Here is a 19,145-nt window from a genome sequence, read left to right as displayed (position 1 = left end):
GGCCTTTGTGGCTACCAAGCAAGCTGTCGCTGAGGCAGCTCTGCTGGTACATCCCCAGTCTGACGCACCTACCAGAGTATTGGTAGATGCCTCCAGTGTGGCCATTACGGTTATGCACACAAAACTGGGCTTTCAGCGCACATTTTAACTCGAAATTTCAATTTGAAAGTGCTGCCTCTAATCAACTCCCACCTTGTCACACACCCCGTGAATGAGGCGCCAACGCCGGGCCAAATTCCAAAGCCGACTCATCAGCTTCCGAAAATAACCCCACCAAAGCAGGGACAATTTATAAGAGGCCTTCTGGTGCACCAGCGAACGCCGGTTGTGGTCCAAAGACCGAGTCAGAACCCAGAGTTGTCAAAACACAACAAAATATATTCTTCAAATAAAGCAGTTAATTACACTCATACACACTTCGGCTAGGCAAATCACAATGGGCTCAGATGGGTGTTAATGAAACTCTGGAAAATAACTGACAACCACTAGGAGTCTAACACGTACAGTACAGAATGAAAAAGAACACAAAGTGTCCATGCGTATTGGACACTTTGTGTCCAACACTTTGTGTTACCGTGCTGGTCTTGAGCCGGACGGTCTCGGTGTAACTCAAGGCAAATCTCGCAGAAGGAACTTCTTCCGGAAATGCAGACGCTCTAAGAACTCGTCGACTAGCTCGCCAGGCAATCCCCTTCTTCTGTAGATGGTCAGTCTTCACGTTGCATCTTTTCACCCGTGTGGTCTGAACCCCCTTCCGATTCCCGCGCGGCGCTTTTATCGCCTTCGCAGGTGTTTTTTATTTACAGATACTGCAGGTCCTTCTTGGGCCCATGCAGGAGTGGATGCTTAGAATACAAACAAAAGAAGTAAATTTAAATCAAGTACTTGACATAGTTGCAAAAATATAATACATACAAAAGTGGAAAAACATGGCAATACACTGCAGATAGATGACAAATGAATGTTCGAACAACGGAATATCATCAACTCAGAGTGTACTCCCCTATTGGACTGAAATCTCAAATTTCAACAAAAGTTGATATTACAAATACTTTGAAGAAATGATTCCAATAATAAATTGCGCAAGGAAATAAAGAGAACTTGTGAACATTAATGTGGCTGACTGGTTGTCTAATAATTTTACTGTGATGCGTTCTCTCTGATCGTTTGAAAGGATCCTCAAGATATCGTTCTCATGATAGCTTAAAGTTCTCGTGATAAAGTTGGTAAATAAATGTTAATCCAGATATGATCCTGCGCTGCTCAAGTTTTTGTAGGTTGGCCCTATTAGGTAAGTTGCTGACACTAGAGTGACAGGAGTAATCAGAATAAATAAAACGCAAAGCTAAATTCTCTACTCTTTCAATTTTATTAATCTCTGTGCTTCTCGAACCTTCTAACGGAGTCGTGCTCCCATAGCATGAATAAAGCGGGGGAATCTTTAGGCATTGCTCACATTTTCGGACGCGGAAACGTCTTCCAGGAGTGTGGTGACTCATCCATTGATGCACGCTCGGGCTGTCGTACCCCCCTCTCCTTTCTCTCTCTCTCTCGATACCGTAGCCTTCGCGTATCTTGTTAAAGCTTCTAGACTCCGTTGATCGCATCGGCTGGCGGTGGCGTATGCGCGCTCTCCCTATGTCGAAGCTGCCGCGGAGTCGAGGTGCTCCTTCGCTGGCTTGTGTGACACACTGACAGCGGTTGCCATTTTATCATTGACTGTGTGACGTCAGGAAATGAGGGGTCGCAACTGCGTTGTGTGCTCTGGAACAGTTTCACACCAGATCGGACATCCACAATCTCTGAGACAAGGGTGCAGCAAGTGCATCACCATTGAATTGTGCACACAGTTCCTTCACTAGCGTGATAAAAATCAGCAACAAACCGCCGAGACGCACATGCAAAAACAAAACAATGCATGGTGTTCATGGCGCATTTCCAGCTGCTGCAATTGCTTCATTTGCAGTACACAAAAGTATGTCCTTCGAGGTTAGCTTCTGTTACCCGAGGGACCCATTTCTGGTGTAGCCAATTCATTTCGTCAACATTCCGTTTTGCCAGACTGCTGTACCATTCAACTGTGTCATAAAGTAAATTCAAATACAAATTTTCTACTGCGCCGAATGCAAAGGGCAGCCTTACCTTTGAACAGTGCGGTATCAGCACAGTGCATACGGGTGTATTGCGTGGCATATCAATCTCGTCTCTAGCGCAAAGTGGGTCTGCCCTCTTGGCCTTGTCGGTTTTGCGCGTCTTCTTCCTAAGCATTATGAACCAAGTAGCCCAGCAACAAGTTTAGTTGAGCACTTTTAAACTTTCTTCTTGTCCATATAAAAGTATCCATCATGATTCCTGTGGCACGGGCAGTTGCTGATTTGTTCAACGTTTGTTGGTTCTTGTTGTGTTTAAAGTATCGCCGATAAACTTTGCTGTAACGTCTTGTGGTGTCACTTCCACCATTTCAAAGGACCCCTCGGCAAGCTTCATTGGAAATTTGGTTACCGTGTAGACACGTGTAAGAGATCCGCACTTGTTTTTCTCAATTTTGATGAAGTGCAACTGAACCTTTTGGTCAAAATTGTGCCAGCGCAGCCAGCGACTTGTGCACACCTCGGCTGTCGCCATCTAGTAGTGGCACACGCAAGTACGTAGCACTCGAAAATTTGCCAATGCGTGCGCATGGCATAAGGGCACCGAACACGATTGCTTCTCCGTTAACTTTTTACAAATCTTGGGCTGCCAAGTTCGGTGTGTGGCCCTTACACGAGTCTATATGATATAAATTGGAAGCTGCCATCCAGGGAGTGTTGCGCTGCGAGAACGTTTTGAAAGGGTTTGTTGACAGCTGATATAAAAGCAAATTAAATGTCGCAAGGCTGAGTGCTAGGAGACGAGCTACCCTCTCCCGATTATCGTCACAACGAACCTTCTACCTTGTCGGAGCCGTGTGTAACGTTTATGTCACGACTGCCACCTCTCTATCTTGCTTGCTGTGCGGTGCATTTCTGGTGGCAGTTCGATGCACTTTGCCTTTCACGGGATCCTCCAGGTTGTTTGCATTGATGCAGAGAGAGCACTTTATTTGCACCCGTCAGAGAGTATGGGTGATCGGGGTGAGACGCAGCTCCCCCTTTCACCGTCTACCTCCCCCCTAGACGTCGGCCGGAATCAGGTACACTGCAGCTGGGATGTGTGAGAAGGTGGCGCAAGCGTGTCTGCTGTTTGGCAGAGCTGCACACAGGCTTTCGTTTTCAGCGCCTACAGGCTTTTGAAGGCACATTGGTTGCTGTGTGATTTATGCACCACACTTCTTTGTTTGCAATGTCCAAACCTGGTGAGGGGCCCTTCCAGCTGGGCCTGTGTGTGCCAGAGTTGGCTGTGCTTTCTTGTGTGAACCTGGTTCGAACAGTTAGTGGACGTGAAGCAATGCCAGCACAGAGCCTCACCACATGGCTGCTCCTGCTATGTCTTTGCTGCTTCCCCTTTTCTTTTTCCTTTTGGCAGGGAAACATTGAAGCCAAACTAGTACATGCAAGCGAATGTCACACTCCAGTGCACATTGAGCAATCTCTGCATTAGTGTCATCACTGACCTTGCTTGGCACTTACATTAATTATGCTTTTGCAGCAGTAAGCTGGTAACTTGTGCATGTTTCATTCCAGTCAGTACTAAGAGTTCATGCCAGCTGCCAGCAATTAGTTTTAAGAGAATAGCATGTTCCTAACATTTTTTTTTTCTTATAAATTCTATATATGAGGAATCATGAGTTGTTTTGTATGAGTTCATCAGCAGCACAGTCAAATTAGTTTTTAAAGCCTTTGTCTGGGTAGTTTAAAGCTGTCCTAATGATGTGGCCTTTTGCTTTCTTTCTTTACAATTTTCAAAGTGGGCACCACGCATGAACATCTCGCGTTTCGTGGTGCTACGTGTTTGTTGGGGCTAGAGAAAGCGTGGGGCATATTTATTTGTGCGAGCGAATGTCTGGGTGTACCTGTGTTCATTGGGCAACCGGTTGTCTATCATCATATATGCTGAGCAGCTTCAGTAGTGTGGGGGCACTTGCTCACCTGCGCTGTGCTTGAACAAAGGTTTTGTAAACAAATTCTTTATTATGCAAGTTTGAAATAAAGTAAAGAGATAATAGTTTGTATAAAAAAATCACTTGCGTTGAATCAGGGAATTAGCATTTTATGCTGTGACAAAAACACTGCAGCAAACAGCGAATGTTTGCAGGGCCCCTGAAGAAGTTTCCCAACGTAAGCAAATAACGGTGCAACAGTAGTTTTAGTACATGGTTTTGTAAACATTAAAGCATTCAGTAAAGTAATAATTATGAGTATTTCTCATACAGCCATCAGATCCCCCTTGTTTAAAAGAATAATGCTGGTATGATGACACCACAAGTACTTAGCATACTATTGTTCAGTCATCTTGGCAGCTTTTTTATGAAGCCACAACACACACCCTGGTAATCTGAACTCCCTTCATGCTCAAGTGCTGAAAGATACACTTGCTACTGATGCGCCTCATTTGTTGTTTGTGTTAAGTGTATTGTGCCATGTGCTTGTGGTGCAGCTTGGCACAAAACTTGTTCAGTAACTGAAACGAGGAATATTACCTTTTGCAATTCAGCGCCAACTGATGAGCACAGTTCGATGCATCAGGTAGCTGCCGTTAGCATGGTAAGCGCAAGTATGCCTTCTAGCCAATATTGCTTTGCATGCATGTGTGTTGCATGTTGTGGCTTGCATGATGTGTGGCTTGGCAATTTGCACTGATAACTGCTTCCGAGCCCCATCCAGTGTTGTGGAGGATTCCAGAAATTCTGTGCATGCTTGGGCTTGCCGAGGGCGCAAGACGTTCGTACAAAATACTTGTGCTGGCCATCATTCACGTCCTTAAGCCAATTGAAAGGTGATTAAAGATGATGTGATACTGTGTTTATAGACCTTCAGAATTACAGGTCTTATATTCATTCATGTGCGGCACTTGTAAAAAACATGTATGTACTTCTTGCGTTCCTGGTGATGTAATGTAAGCCAGTTGCGAGGAACATACTGGAGCTGCACCATGTCTTCAGCTTGGCTTGGCTCATTATTTTGGCTCAGCTAGCAAGCATCGCCCAAAATGAAGGAAGCACTTGCAAGCTTAGCACTGAGCAGTTTGCTTAAGTGCATGCAGGAGGCAGGCATAATGGACGGAGTGTCACAACTCACCTACTCAAAAAATGCTGGCTACCCCAGTCACGTTATTGTCAGAATATGTGAAAAGGTGATCACATGGGTGAATTCGAGGGGTAGGCGCATTTGCACACTGTGTACACAACAAGTGAGACCAAAAAGACTGGTCGTACTGCCGTTCGTCCACAGCTTATCCCATGGTCTAAAAAGTGTGGAGAGGGCGTCAAGGGGTTTTTTCAGCAACAAAAAATGCTGGGCAAGTAGCTGCCCAAAAGTGCAGAGGCTGGCGAACAAGGTTGTGCTCTCGACCACGTTTGTCAATTGCAAAAGAAGGAGCAGTGGCTTCGCTTGTCCCGTCTGCAAAGGGCAAACTGGCGGGTGCCTCAAGTAGCACGAGTATGCGCACAAAAGCAGTGCTTCGTCACATTTAGCCCGTCATTGCAAGCTAGCCTTTGTTTAATGAAACAGATATCCTATGCACTCACTTTGATCAAACCACACGAGAAATTGTACAAGCATACCACATAAGCAACAATAGGGACTTATGCATTAGTCAGGCTTTCATCGCTCTCAGCGATAAAGTAGCTTTTTTGGGCAGAGCATAACTCGTTGCTGCGGGGCAAATTGCACCTATGCTGTTTTATAGGGCATGTGTTATGTCTGCATCGTGACCCGATTTGCACGCACATTGCGAAGAATCATGGATATGCTGACGAATTATTTTATCTATGATAACTTATGTATATTACTCCAGCCTGTTTCAATAAAATCAATTGCGAGTCAGCACTCATTTTTGTCTTGTCTTCTGTCCGTATGCGTTAAAGTTGCATTTTTTCCACGACAAACCTTTCTTTATGCCAAGGAAGTGGCCTGCTCACAGACTGTTCCATTCCTGTCTGTAGAAATGCAGGCTCCTGTGTGCATCTCTGCACTCCAGGGCTTGTCGTGTAGTTTTGAATTCTCTCGGTGTAGTTGAGGGTCTACCTTGGATCTGAATTGTACGTTATGGGAAAGCGCATTAAATGTAGCCAGCCGAGTTTCGCATTAAGTCATTGATCACTGTGCTACCTGAGATGACCATTGCCACGACAGATCTATTCACGACTGCGCTGTGAATAGATCTGCATTAATTTGGTAATCATAACTTTAGTCACCGACATGAATCTCCAGTTAGGCCTAATGGACTAAACAATGGCCAGTGGTGTAGCCGTGACAAAAATTCACCACTGGCCAGTGTGATAACGGTCCGGAAACCGTCGAGGAAATTTTATTGCTAACATGTTCCTTAAGGTAACTAATCAGTGATCAGTCGCGAAATCAGGTCTATGGGTTAGATTGACGGCCATTGAAGTGGCGTTTGGGTCCGCGGTCGACCAGCCGGCAAGTACCGTGAGCACATGTGCTAAGTTCGTCTAGGAGCTTGCCTGTGAGTAGAGAGCTCCCAACTGTGCGAATCTGGGCGCGTGAACACTGCACTCATGTATTCGAAGGGTTCAGTGTGCCTTCCAGTGCCCGATCTTCACACATGCTCTCATGCTTTCCATACGCGCTTTTGTTGTAGTTTCCTCTGTCCACGTTGCATTAATCGTTTTGAATGCTATTGTCAACCTGAATGAACCTTGTACCAATGGGGATTGCGCGCCATGGGGACGATGTGCACACCAAGGCACCAACCACGGCTGGGTCATTCACCAAAGGTATAGATATTTGAAAAATCAAGTATTACAGATATCGAATATTAGATATTCCATTTGCGAATCATGTTATTCAAGTGTTTGCTATTTAATTTGAAATCAAATATTTGAGTACTGGCACACTCATAGTATTTACCCCAAGCAATAGACGGACCCGAATCCTCAGCAGAAAGATCTTGGTGCCACCCTTGCCTGAACATAAATAATTCCCGTGCAAGTTGTGGAGATGGGTTTGTGCGAGGCTTGCCTATGAGCGACAGTCGGGAAAGGGCACGATGCTCCTCCACTCCACAATGCACAAAGGCTCTACAGAAGGTTTTGTCAACTCTCTGACACGGTGCAGAGAAGGCTCTCAAGTCAGATCGCCAAGAAACGCGGGTTTAATCATTATCATCAGCAGCAGCAGCCTATATTTGTGTCCACTGCAGGACGAAGGCGTCTTCCTGCGAGCCCCAATTAGCCCTGTCTTGCGGATTTATTAACCTAAAATACAGCACAGTGCGACAGTCGTGGCACTTGCGGGCAAAGGCTCACCACAAGACCAATCGAGCACACGCGCCTGCTCCACTACGGCTAGCGAGGTAGTGGTCCACCGAGCGCTAGAATGACAAGTCGGTGTAGCAAAGGTCCCACGTAAGCAACTTGTTGCAGGCCTGTGAGCATCCGCCGCGGCGATGAATTTTTCAGCGGAAGAGAGCTCGTATGGAAAGTGTGCCCGGGGGCTGCCATTCGGGAGGCCAATCAGGACACATCCCGGTGATGTATGCTCACGTAGTCAGTCGACATTGGGGTGGAGAAGCACGGCTAACACGAAAAATTAGCTCCAGCGCGCTCGCCGTGTCCACCATGTTGCCATTGCTGTGGTGGTTCCCGGAGATCGAGCTAAGCACAATGCACGAGCTGGGGGACGAGGCACGGGAAGGCACCTCGATCCCCACATTCCCCCCTCCTGAAGACTGAGGCCAGCCTGCAAAGGAGGCTGACCGAAGCCAAGTAGCAAGGCAAAGAGGGCTAAGCCTACGGGGCAAAGTACAAAAGGGTGGTGCCATCTTCATCAGGACCACGTCGGGGATAAGGTGCCACAGCTGTTCGAAGAGGTAACGATGTTGCTTCTTTTGATGCGAAGCTAGGGGCATGCCTTCGTCAAAGTCCCGCACACCAGGTAGAGCCCCCTGCCAGGAGGAAGGATCGGCAGCCCAGGAAGTACGGGGCGGGGCAGCACCATGGGCTAACCTGCAACGCTTCCCCAGACTGGAGCGGCCAGAAATATGTGAGGCGTGGGAGCCATTTTGGCGCAGCAGCCACCATGAAAGTCACTGGGCTCCCAGGTTTGCGGGCTGACTGGACCGGCTGGCCGGGATGACTGGCAGCCAAGTTCGCAGCGGTAGCCAGAGTGACCTCCTTCAGCCAGGACCCGGGGCTTGATTGGGCGGACCTGCCCCTGTGAGCTGACTAGGCAGCAGGAGGCAAGGCTGGTACGAGTTTGTGGCCCCCAAGGCAGTAGTCAGCCACGGCGGCAGAACCTTGGACAGTAGGCCTCATGGTCAGCAACAGACTGTCATGGTTGGACCAGGGACAGCTGGCCTCGTGGTCAGCAAGAATGGCAGCGCAGTAGAACCAGGTGCAGGGGCCTTGACAGTGCAAGGGGAAGAACAGGAGAAGCCCCACTGGCATAGTTGGCTTTCCAAAAAAAAAATGGTGCCTGCCTGGCTGATTGCGAAGAAAGGCTAGGCCACATGGGCCTGTCACCACTTCGATGAGCGCCCTCACACTGTAGCTGCATTTTTCCTTTCAACGACATGCAGGGTTCTCCCCACGGTGGGCAGCGATGGTTTTGCCGCCCACCACTTTGGCTCCGGTGTCTACTGACTGAGGCTCCGGTGTTTACTGAGTGTGTGGGGTTAGCGCCTTTTGAGCCATTGGAGACTGACCCGCCGGGGTGGCTCAGTCAGCTAAGGCGTTGCGCTGCTGAGCACGAGGTCGCGGGATCGAATCCCGGCCCCGGCGGCCGCATTTCGATGGAGGCGAAATGCAAAAACGCCCGTGTGCTTGCGTTGTAGTGCACGTTAAAGAACCCCAGGTGGTCGAAATTAATCCGGAGCCCTCCACTACGGCGTGCCTTATAATCAGAACTGGTTTTGGCACGTAAAACCCCAGAAAGAAGAAAGAAGAAGAAGCCATTGGAGACTGAGGCTCCGGTCTCTACTTAGTGCATGGGGTTCGCGCATTTCGAACCATTGGAGACTGAGGCTTTGCTCTCTTAGTGCATGGGGTTCACACCTTTTGAGCCATTGGAGACTGATGCTCCGGTCTTTACTTAGTGCATGGGGTTCGTGCCTTTCGAACCATTGGAGACTGAGGCTCCGGTCTCTACTGAGTGCGTGGGGTTTGCAAAGCCTTTCGTGTTTGAGAAAGAAACCTATAAAAAGCACAGTTCATCGCATTTCAACAGGTCACTACTTGTTGCTGGGCTAGCTGATCCCCTTTCCTGCCTGGTTGTTTCCTCACCTGATTTCTCATCTTCTTTATATAGTAAGAAGCATTTCAACAGCTTGGACAGCTCTTTGCCGAGATGTGCAGATGGTTGGCACACTTCACGGATAGATGAGTCACTAAATTTATGATGCTCAGAAGTTGAACAGAGAAATTTGGATCTTTGGCAGAAACTATAGCTTAGTTAGAAATTTAGGTGATAACTGCCCAGCATTCTTGAACTCAATGCCATTGTATTAAGCAAAATGTAGAGGAATGAGAGCAGCTTGGTGCTCCAGAGACGGGGGAAAAAAGACAATATTGCTAATGTAAGAGGGGAAGTCAAAAACTAAAGGGACTTCTGCAATTTCTCGCACTAGGGTTTGGCAATGCTACTAGTACCCAGCGCTGAATTAGTGTCGTCTGCAACACTTCTATGGAACATATCGCTCTTATTCCTGTGTTATTCGTTAGAGTGTAGCAGACCGTTAAACATGGCAGCTCCATTGTCAATCTGCACCAAGGAGGAAATGAGGGCAGTGATTCGCTTTTTGTTTGCGGAAGATGTTAAACGTGCGGAAATTATTCGTCAGATGCAAGCGCAGTATGTTGACAGTTGTTTATCGCGAAGCAAGATTTACGAATGGATAGAACATTTCAAACAGGGAAGAACTTCTTTATGTGACAAGGAAAGATCGGGCAGGCCATCGACATCAACGACTGAGGACAATTTGAAAGTCGTTGAGGGTATGGTGATGGAAAACAGACGAATCACAGTGGACAAAATCGCCAATACTTTACATATCAGTTATGGTTCAGCGTATTCCATCTTGTACGACAGGCTAAATTTTCGCAAAGTGTGTGCAAGGTGGGCCCCAAAAGAATTGTCAGCGCAGCATAAGGCACAAAGGTTGGACATCTCTCGTAAACATTTGGCCCGTTATCGTCCCGAGGGCGATGTATTTTTACAGCAAATTGTTACTGTAGATCAGGGGTTCTCAAGTAGAGCACTGCACGGGCCGATTTTTGCGGCCCGGGCCCGGCCCGGGCCCGTTTTCACATTGGGCGGCCCGCCCGAGCCCGATCAAAACTTTTATGGCGAGACCCGGGCCCGGCCCGGGCCCGGAAATAATCTACGTTACCCGCCTGGCCCGGCCCGCCACCCCTTTACCTTAAGCCCGAGCCCGACTCGAAACCGGCCCGAACCCGGCCCGAGACCGAAAAATATATTTTTTCCAGAGTTGAGAAGCCCGAGAATAACTCGCAAAAAGCCCGAGCCCGGCCCCGGCCCGCGCCAAAAAACCCGAGCCCAGCCCAGGCCCGGGTCAAAAAGCACACGCCGTGCCCGAGCCCGTGAAAAAACAACTCTACCCGACCCGGCCCGGCCCGTGGGCCGGGCCGGGCCCGGGCTTTCGGGTAAGCCCGAGCCCGTGCAGTGCTCTATTCTCAAGTACGTTCATCCCAGGGAACCCTGCTAAGCTCCATAAAGTGCCAAGGAACCCCCCCGATTTAACCGAATGTCGAATTATCGAGGGTATTAAGAAAACAAACAAATGCCGCACTACGCCAACACGCTTTTATTTACTCAATAAATCGTCAAATCTTGTTTCTATTTAGCACAAGACCAGTGCGGAAGCTGAAATTCTTTTTATCTCATGACTGATTGGCGCTAGCAGCGGCGAAGGCCTTGCAACATCCTTCGCGGCGTGCGTTTTCATCTGAGACGCGCTTTGCACCAACGGGCGCACATCCCGATTATTTTTTCGCCACTCAGCTGCTCGCCAACAAATTGTCCGTCCATCGCGATGTAGCCGGTGCTTTTTATCTTCGACAGCTTTGCACTGAGTAAAAGAGAAACTACTGCTTGCCGCAACCGCTGTCGACGAAACCGCGGCCCCTATCGACGCAATCATGGACGGTGACCTTGTGGTTGAAAAGGCAGGCGGCTGACACACGCACCAAGTCAAAACGAAACTACCCTTCGCTGCACGAAGTGCAGACGAAACTGCGGTCGCTATTGACGCTGCCATGGGAGGTGACTACGCAGTTGTGAAGGCACGCAGCCGACACGCGCATCGAGTGAAAACGAAACTACTATTTACCGCAACCGCTGCGGACGAAACTGCGGTGGTTATCGACGTGATCAGAGATAGCGACTACGCACTTACGGAGGCACGTGGCTAGCCGCCAACGCGGTGTTACGCGCGGCGATAAACGCAAGAATAAAGGCTTTAAAGGCACAATTAGGCACGAAGCGCTTCGGCATTGCTGTCAGTCACGTGCCGCGTACGATTGCCGCTGAGGACCACGGTGCAAGCTGAGAACCATGGCGATGCGGACTGCACCGCTTCGTTTCGGTTGGACGCTACGCCGTTCTTGCTCTTCTGCGGCGCGCATTTGCGGTGCTTCGCATTTTTTTTTTTTTTTTTTTTTTTTTTTTCCCTCCAACGTATAGGTCAGTGCACACGCTATCGGCACCTACCCTATCTACAAATAGGAGAAACGCGCATGGTGGTAAGTTACGGCCTCCGAGATTCAAGTGCGAAAGCTTAGGCGCGCTGCCCGTTCTCAGAGGTTGGGTGGCTACAAGCTGCTTGCGTATTTATTGCGCAGTTCGCGCGTTGCTGTTACGCACTGTGATGTGCTTTTTGACACTCGGGCATGGGTAATGGAGGTTCTTTGGATCAAGTGCACCTCGTGTTCGCCATTTTAGACACTTGTCGAGAGCGGGACCAGGGAAAACTTATCAGTAGCTCGCGGTACCCCGAGCAGGGACCTGCGGAACCCACTTTGAGAACCCATGCTGTAGATGAAACTTGGGTACATCATCTGTGGGGGTCTTCCCCAACCCGTAGCGCGTGTAATCGCAGCTACGCAGGGTTCGGGCGAATAAGGCAACAAGCGAGTCAACTCAGCAACGTTTATTGCTGTCAGCAGTAAAACACACTTGCAGAGGGAGGTCCGCTCTGTATAACAACTAATAAATTAGGCTTGCCTCGTCGCGTGTAGTAGTCACGCAAACGAGGTCACCTTCGGCTTTCAGCAGGTAAAATCCGTCCGGGCAGTTGGGTCAAGCGAGGTGAGAGAGATTGGGGGTCTCTCGGTCGTGCTCTTTTATGCCTTTTTACCTTTCCGCGAGGGGAGTGTCCTCCTCGCCCGCCTGATACTTTCCCTCTTCCCGTGCGGCACGTGCGTCGCGAGAGGCGAGCGAGAACCGGGAGAGGGCAAAGTGCATTTCTCTCGTGTCCACCCGGCTCTCGCAGCGGGCGCTCCGTGCGCTGGCGACGGGCGAGCGCCCGCGGGAGAAGGTGGCAGCGTGTGCTCCCCCTCATCCTCCGCCCCTTAAGAAGGCCCTCAGACGCAAGAGATGTGGACGCCTTTTAATCAGAAATCATGGCCCACAATTCGGCCTCCATGGCCAGCGGTGCCGCGTCGTCCCTCGGTACCTCCGACGCCACCGCCTCTCCTCCGGCGTCGGCTGCAGCCAACGCAGCCCCCACCTCCTCCGGATCCCCGGCCGTTGGGCCCGCCGGGGGCTCTGCGGTCGGCTGCCCTGCGGGACGAAGCGGCGAGGTGTACGGCGTGTTAGGCCTACTTTCAGGCCTAAACCCTGCCAACGTGGCATTTCCGCGATCCCGACTGTTCCGCGTGAAACACTCAAAATCCAAGCTACCTGTTTGTTCGGAAGCTGCCGCCGCGACTGGCATTCCGCTGCGATCCGCGAGAACCATATCCATCGGATTCGGCAGCTCGGCGAGTCTTTTTCTGTTTTTTGGAGCTGGGGACTACTGAAGTTACAGCAAACAATGGCGACGGGCTTGTCTGACTTTCCAGATTTGTTCATGTTGTCGGATGTAGCGGCAGATAATCAGAGACCTAGTGCTAACACGGCTTCACGTTGGGCGCCAAATGTGGGGGTCTTCCCCAACCTGTAGCGCGTGTAATCGCAGCTACGCAGGGTTCGGGCGATTAAGGCAACAAGCGAGTCAACTCAACAACGTTTATTGCTGTCAGCAATAAAACACACTTGCAGAGGGAGGTCCGCTTTGTATAACAACTAATAAAATAGGCTTGCCTCGTCGCGTGTGGTAGTCACGCAAACGAGGTCACTCACGGCTTTCAGCAGGTAAAATCCGTCCGGGCAGTTGGGTCAAGCGAAGTCAGAGAGACCGGGGGTCTCTCGGTCGCGCTCTTTTATGCCTTTTTACCTTTCCGCGAGGGGAGTGTCCTCCTCGCCCGCCGGATACTTTCCCTCTTCCCGTGCGGCACGCGCGTCGCGAGAGGCGAGCGAGAACCGGGAGAGGGCAAAGTGCATCTCTCTCGTGTCCGCCCGGCTCCCGCAGCGCGCGCTGTGCGCGCACGAGATGTCCACCCGGCTGCCGCCGCGGGCGCTCCGTGCGCCAGCGACGGGCGAACGCCCGCGGGAGGAGGTGGCAGCATGTGCTCCCCCACACATCACGAACCGGAAAGTAAGGCTGCGAGCATGGTTTGGAAACAGTCATCATCACCACAAGTTAAGAAAATTAAACGTCAACCATCAGTTGATAAGATTATGCTAACACTATTCTGGGACATGGAAGGTGTGGTAGCCGTTCATTTCACCCCAAGAGGCGAAAGTGTGAACAGTGAGAAATATTGTGATGTGTTGCAAACTAAACTGAAGCCTGCAATCAGATCGAAACGTCGTGGAAAACTACGAAAAGGTGTCATCCTGCAGCAAGATAACGCTGAGCGACATTCTGGCAAATGGACGGCCGAAACAATAAAGGGTTGGGATTCGAATTGCTGGAACACCTGCCGTACTGTCCAGACCTGGCTCCAAGCCATTTTCATATGTTTGGACCATTGAAGGAAGCACTCAGGGGAAGAAGATTTGCAACCAATGCAGAAGTCATTGATGCGGCGCAAAATTGGTTACAAGTGCAACCCAAAAACTTTTTTCCGACGGAATCAAAAAACTTGGGGAAACGTTGGGCAAAGTGCGTTGAAGTGCAGGGAGGTTATGTAGACTATTTAAATAATGTATGTTTACGTTTTCTATCATTAGAATAAATGTACCTTTTCTCAAAAGTCCCTTTACTTTTTGATTTCCCCTCGTACAAACAAAAGCATGCACATGGCCAAGGAAGGTCTACCACTATAGTGTTTCCGAATGTTGTCTTTTTCAGTTGCACTTTTCTGTGCTTCAGCAGGATTAACTGACATACATAATTTCATCACATTTAGAGTTATACACAGCCCTTGCACAAGAGAAGTGTTTTGGCTGGAAAGAAATTTTCTATTTTGAGAACTTACTCCTCTTGAGCCTTATACCTGTGCTACACAAGTATAGAAAACGACCTTAAATTGCTAATGCTTTAAATTTTAATGCTATTTGCATGATGCCAGAGGAAAAATCTAATGTCATTATTATTTAATGCATTTGCCATAACTAATTTGACTGAGAAGTGACTGGCAAGTTAGACGCCATAGTTGGTGCTGTGCAGTGTAATTGAAACATTTGAAACAAGTGTCTATTATGTAGAAATAATTTCTACATAACTTTCAACTAGAATTATCCAATCAGGAATTGTAATGACTTTGACGTGGCAGGCACCATTTTGCTCCTAGGTTTGGGTTTGTCTTGCAATGGCCAAAGTTGCTATGGTAGGTTGCAAAGTTGTAAAAGAGAGGAACAAACTCAAGCTAACAGCACCGTAGTATGCTTATTTTTACATTTCACTAAGACAGGATAAACCTATAAACGAATATCTATTTTAATTGTTGCTTGCAAATTGCTCACTTCAGAAAGTGCTGTCACCGACATCATTATGCCACATGTAATTAAATTTAGACTTGCAGCTGCCCCGTTGAAAAAAATGTTTTTGGAATTGAAGGCATTACCAACTGAATGTCACTTCTAGTGTCCCTGTGGCACAGGTATTGGTGCAGGACTAGTTGGCACTTAACCATTGTCTGTTTGCTTTCTTCCCTCCATCCACTACAGCCAAGCGAATGCCAAGCTACCAGCATCAGCAACAGCAACAGGTCAACATGTTGGAACCGTTCGCCTTTGCCAACTACCAGCCAGGAAGCCATGACGTGGCCTCAGGATTCATTGGTCACCAGTTCGGTGGACAACGGTCATGACGACGGGCTTCCCACGAGCAACCCGGAGTGCAACTGGAATAGCACCGTCAGCAGTAGCGTGGACGACTCTGTGAGCTGATGCCACATAAAAATGTGAAAGGGTGTGGCCAGCATTGCAAGCTTCAGCTTGGTGTTTGCCAATGGTTCATCCTAAATGCAGGGCTTTGCTGTGTAGACCAATAGGGCAGCTTACCATAATGAGCACGTGCCATGTCACAGAAAGAGAGAGGCTTGACCCCTGAGAAGCTTCACCTGTCAGTCTAATAAGAGTCACTTGCTGGGGAAGTTGGCAAATGGTCCAACAGGGGGGTAATCCGCAAAAGGACACAATGCAGGAAGGCTTACGTGTGCTGCAGACGTTTCAAAGACCAGGGTGTCTACCAAGTTGCCATTTTCAGATTCCCTGAGTTTTCCAGGTTCTCCCTGAGTGATCTTGCTAAATTCTCTAAGTGAAATGGAACTTTCTTTTACATCAAGATGACCTGACACCATGTTGCCTGATGCTGTCACTCTTTAGTAAGCATGTTAAAAAAAATGTCGCAGTTTCACCCGAAAGGCGAAGCATTAATTGCGACAGCAAATTAGTAGAGAGCTATACGAAGTAAGGATAGTATAGTTTTATCAGCTGTATAAACTTGGACATGCAGTAGCACGAGCAAAGCGCAGAACTGTTGTCGACGCTGTCGGCGTTTTGCCCGCGTTCGCACCGAACGCGCACGGCATTGGCGACTGTTGCCGGTGCCTCTGGCGGCGGCTCGGAGGTTTTCTACGAGATCAGAACGGGACACTCGTCGAGCAGCGTCCGAAGTCTTTATTTAGCACCTTCTCGCCTCACAACATTTTTATATAAATACGCATTTGGTGCCGCAGCTAAACGTCGCCTCCCTCCCTCCATTACTTTCGTTCCCTTTCAATAACATTACAGCTCATTTTAGGGATGGGCGAATAGTGGACTTGAGGTTCGAAACGAATAGTGATTTGGTCGAATAATTTCGAATCGAATTGTTCGAATAGTATATATCACATATTACAGTAAAACCTAATTCATTCGAAGTTCACGGGACCAAAAAAAAAAGATGTCCGAATTAACCGAATGCCGAATTATCAGGGTATCTAGACAACAATAACCAAATGCTTACTACATCAGCACGACTTTATTAGTGGAATGAATGAACAGTCATTTTGCTATTTTGCACAAAAGCAGTGCGGAAGCTGCAATTCTCGTCATCTCGTGACTGATTGGCTCTCGCAGCGGCGATCGAGGCCTCGCGACTTCCTTCGCAGTACGGCCGCTGCGCGCGCCATCATTTGCGACACGCTTTGCACTACCGCGCGCACATACCGATTATTTTTTCGCCAGTAAGCTGACCGCCAACAGATCGCACGTTCATCACGATGTAGCCGGTGCTCTTCATCCTCGACAGCTTTGCACCGAGTCAAACCGAAACAACTGTTTGTCGCAACCACGGCCGCAATCGAGAGATTATAAATGGCGACTTTGCGGTGTTTGGTACGGCCACACTAGCGGCAAAAAGCGCGCGTCATGCCGCGCGCGGCAAAAGCGGCAGGAATCAGGGGTTTTACGGCTTGCCGAGGGTGCCGAGAACGACGAGGGTGACGTCACGGAGCCAATGGCAACCGGACCTCCGCCGCTTCGCGCCGGGTTATCAATCGACTATCGTCGTATCTCGCGCTGTCCGATCGCACCCTTTTCGCTCACGGTGATTCCACGTTCCGAGAGCGCGCGAGATCACATCGCGCTGCCGCGCGGCGAGACGCGATTGTCACGGTGGACGCGCAGCAATGACGCCCGCGTTTTTGCCGCTAGCGTGGCCGTACCCGGCCGACGCACGCGCCGAGTCAGAACGAAACTACCGTTCACTGCAATAACTGCAGACGAAATCGCGGTCGCTATCTATGCGATCATGGATGGCCACTACGCAGCTTTTTAGGCACGCGGCCGACGTGCGTATTGAGTCAAAACGAAACTACTTCTGCCGCAACCGCTGCGAAAGAAACCGCAGCAGCTATCGATGCGATGATGGGTGGCGACTATGAAATCCCGCGGCCAACGCGTTGTTATGCGCGGCGGTAAACGCAATAAAGGCACCAATAGGCTCCGTACAGTGAACAGAGGGCGCTACAACCAAATACGGCAAAACGCCGTGCAGCACCAATGGTGGTAGGAATGTGAAACACTGAGACGGCCGCTCCGAGCCCCGCGGCAGCGACTGAACGTGTTTCAACGCGCGCGTGACGTTCAAAATGTCACGTGCATTGTTTTGCATCTTTAAGCCGATAAGCTGTATTGAAAATTACTTTCGTGCACCTATACTCGACAAAGGAGACAAGCTGTATGTGGCGGGCCACGTTTACGACATGAAGGAGTCCGACGGCGCCGACTTGAGGGCGCCGTCGGTCACTCTCAGCAAGGGAAACAAGTGTACCGCGTTTCCTTGCAGGTAGGGCGAACATGCATGCATTTGTATATCAGCAAGTGGTTTTGACGCATAAGCGGAAGCGCACACGCTACCACGACTTATTGGAGGAAAATCTGCGGTGCAAGTTAAACGAAGACGAAGAACACACAAACAGGACGGGAGCTTGCGGCGCATTGCAACTAGCTCAAACCAAGATTATGCTACCGCGACGTTTTTTGAATGAGAACACTCCCAAATCGACATTCAGTGATTACACGTCGTTTTTGCTACGTTGCCAGGTATTCCGGTGCGTGGTCACAGAAATGTCCAACTGCAGCTCTGCTATTTACAGTATTTCGTTCATTTCGTGGCCAACGTGCGCAGAAGCGCATTTTTGCAAATCTATAAAGAAGCATTTCTAGGTGTTGATTTTTCATTTATTGGCTACTCCGCCGTTCACGAAGTGTTTGGAGCAGATCCTGCTCGTCTGCTTCGGCATCCACGGCGAGCCGTCGTTCTCGCCGAAGAAAAGAAGAAGAGCATGATTGCGAATACTACGCAGTTCATACTGACGACACAGTGCCCTATGCATGCGGCCGCAAGCAAGAGCGCACATGCAGTAACCGAATGACTTCTTCACGAGACAGTAAACGAGGCAAACACACCACAAAGCGCTGACGAGAGCGAGCAGTCTCACGGCGGGCGCCACTTGGTGAAGGCATTTGAAGTTTAGATGTTACACGCACCTTCACTACCCCCAAAATCAACACAAACCGAGTTTACTTACTTCGCTGAAAGTATCACAGAAAAACGCAATTTAACAGTTAATTACCGGACTGCAAGCAATCAACAAAGATTCGCACGCAGCCTACAAGAGCACTTGAGGCGCAAATTCGCGCATAATATTTCGCGCTACGCAAGCTTGCTGTGCAAAACGTGCTTCATACACTTCCAACCGCGCTAAGCACACAAATACAGTTGCAGAACCTCAAGCAGCTAGACCTGGCTAGACCTTAAAGCATATAGTTACATTGACAGTAGGAAAATGCTGTTTTCACAATTAACTCTTTGAACAGCAACAATCCATCTTTTTCGTCGTTCTTGCTCCCACGGGCAGCCAGGAAATCGGTATACAATTTCACGCCAGGCTGGCCTTCGTTGCTGTGGCAGTTTTTTACTCAGCAGTACCGGCACTTGTCCCTCTTCCTTTTCCGTACGCTTTCAGTCTATGGATTCGAATTAGTCGAGCT

At 49.2% G+C, this 19,145-nt stretch overlaps 1 protein-coding gene across 4 annotated transcripts in view; it reads left to right on the top strand.

Annotated features, from left to right (window-relative positions):
* LOC119458689 (egl nine homolog 1) overlaps nt 1-18,721 on the top strand; it is a 138,482-nt gene extending 119,761 nt beyond the window's left edge. For 2 of the 4 annotated variants that reach the window (XM_049671374.1, XM_037720549.2), the window contains 2 exons: nt 4,633-4,682; nt 15,333-18,721. In XM_049671374.1, the coding sequence (XP_049527331.1) occupies nt 4,633-4,682; nt 15,333-15,554 (272 nt within the window). In that variant the 3' untranslated portion in view covers nt 15,555-18,721. The remainder of the gene's footprint in view (nt 1-4,632; nt 4,683-15,332) is intronic. The other 2 variants (XR_007468109.1, XM_037720551.2) reach the window with 2 other exon arrangements.
* The last annotated feature ends 424 nt before the right edge of the window (nt 18,722-19,145 follow it).

This window comes from Dermacentor silvarum, chromosome 7 (assembly GCF_013339745.2).
Source record: "Dermacentor silvarum isolate Dsil-2018 chromosome 7, BIME_Dsil_1.4, whole genome shotgun sequence".
Taxonomy (NCBI): domain Eukaryota; kingdom Metazoa; phylum Arthropoda; class Arachnida; order Ixodida; family Ixodidae; genus Dermacentor; species Dermacentor silvarum.
Note: the sequence above shows the minus strand (reverse complement) of the source record. Positions and strands in the feature narration are given on the sequence as shown.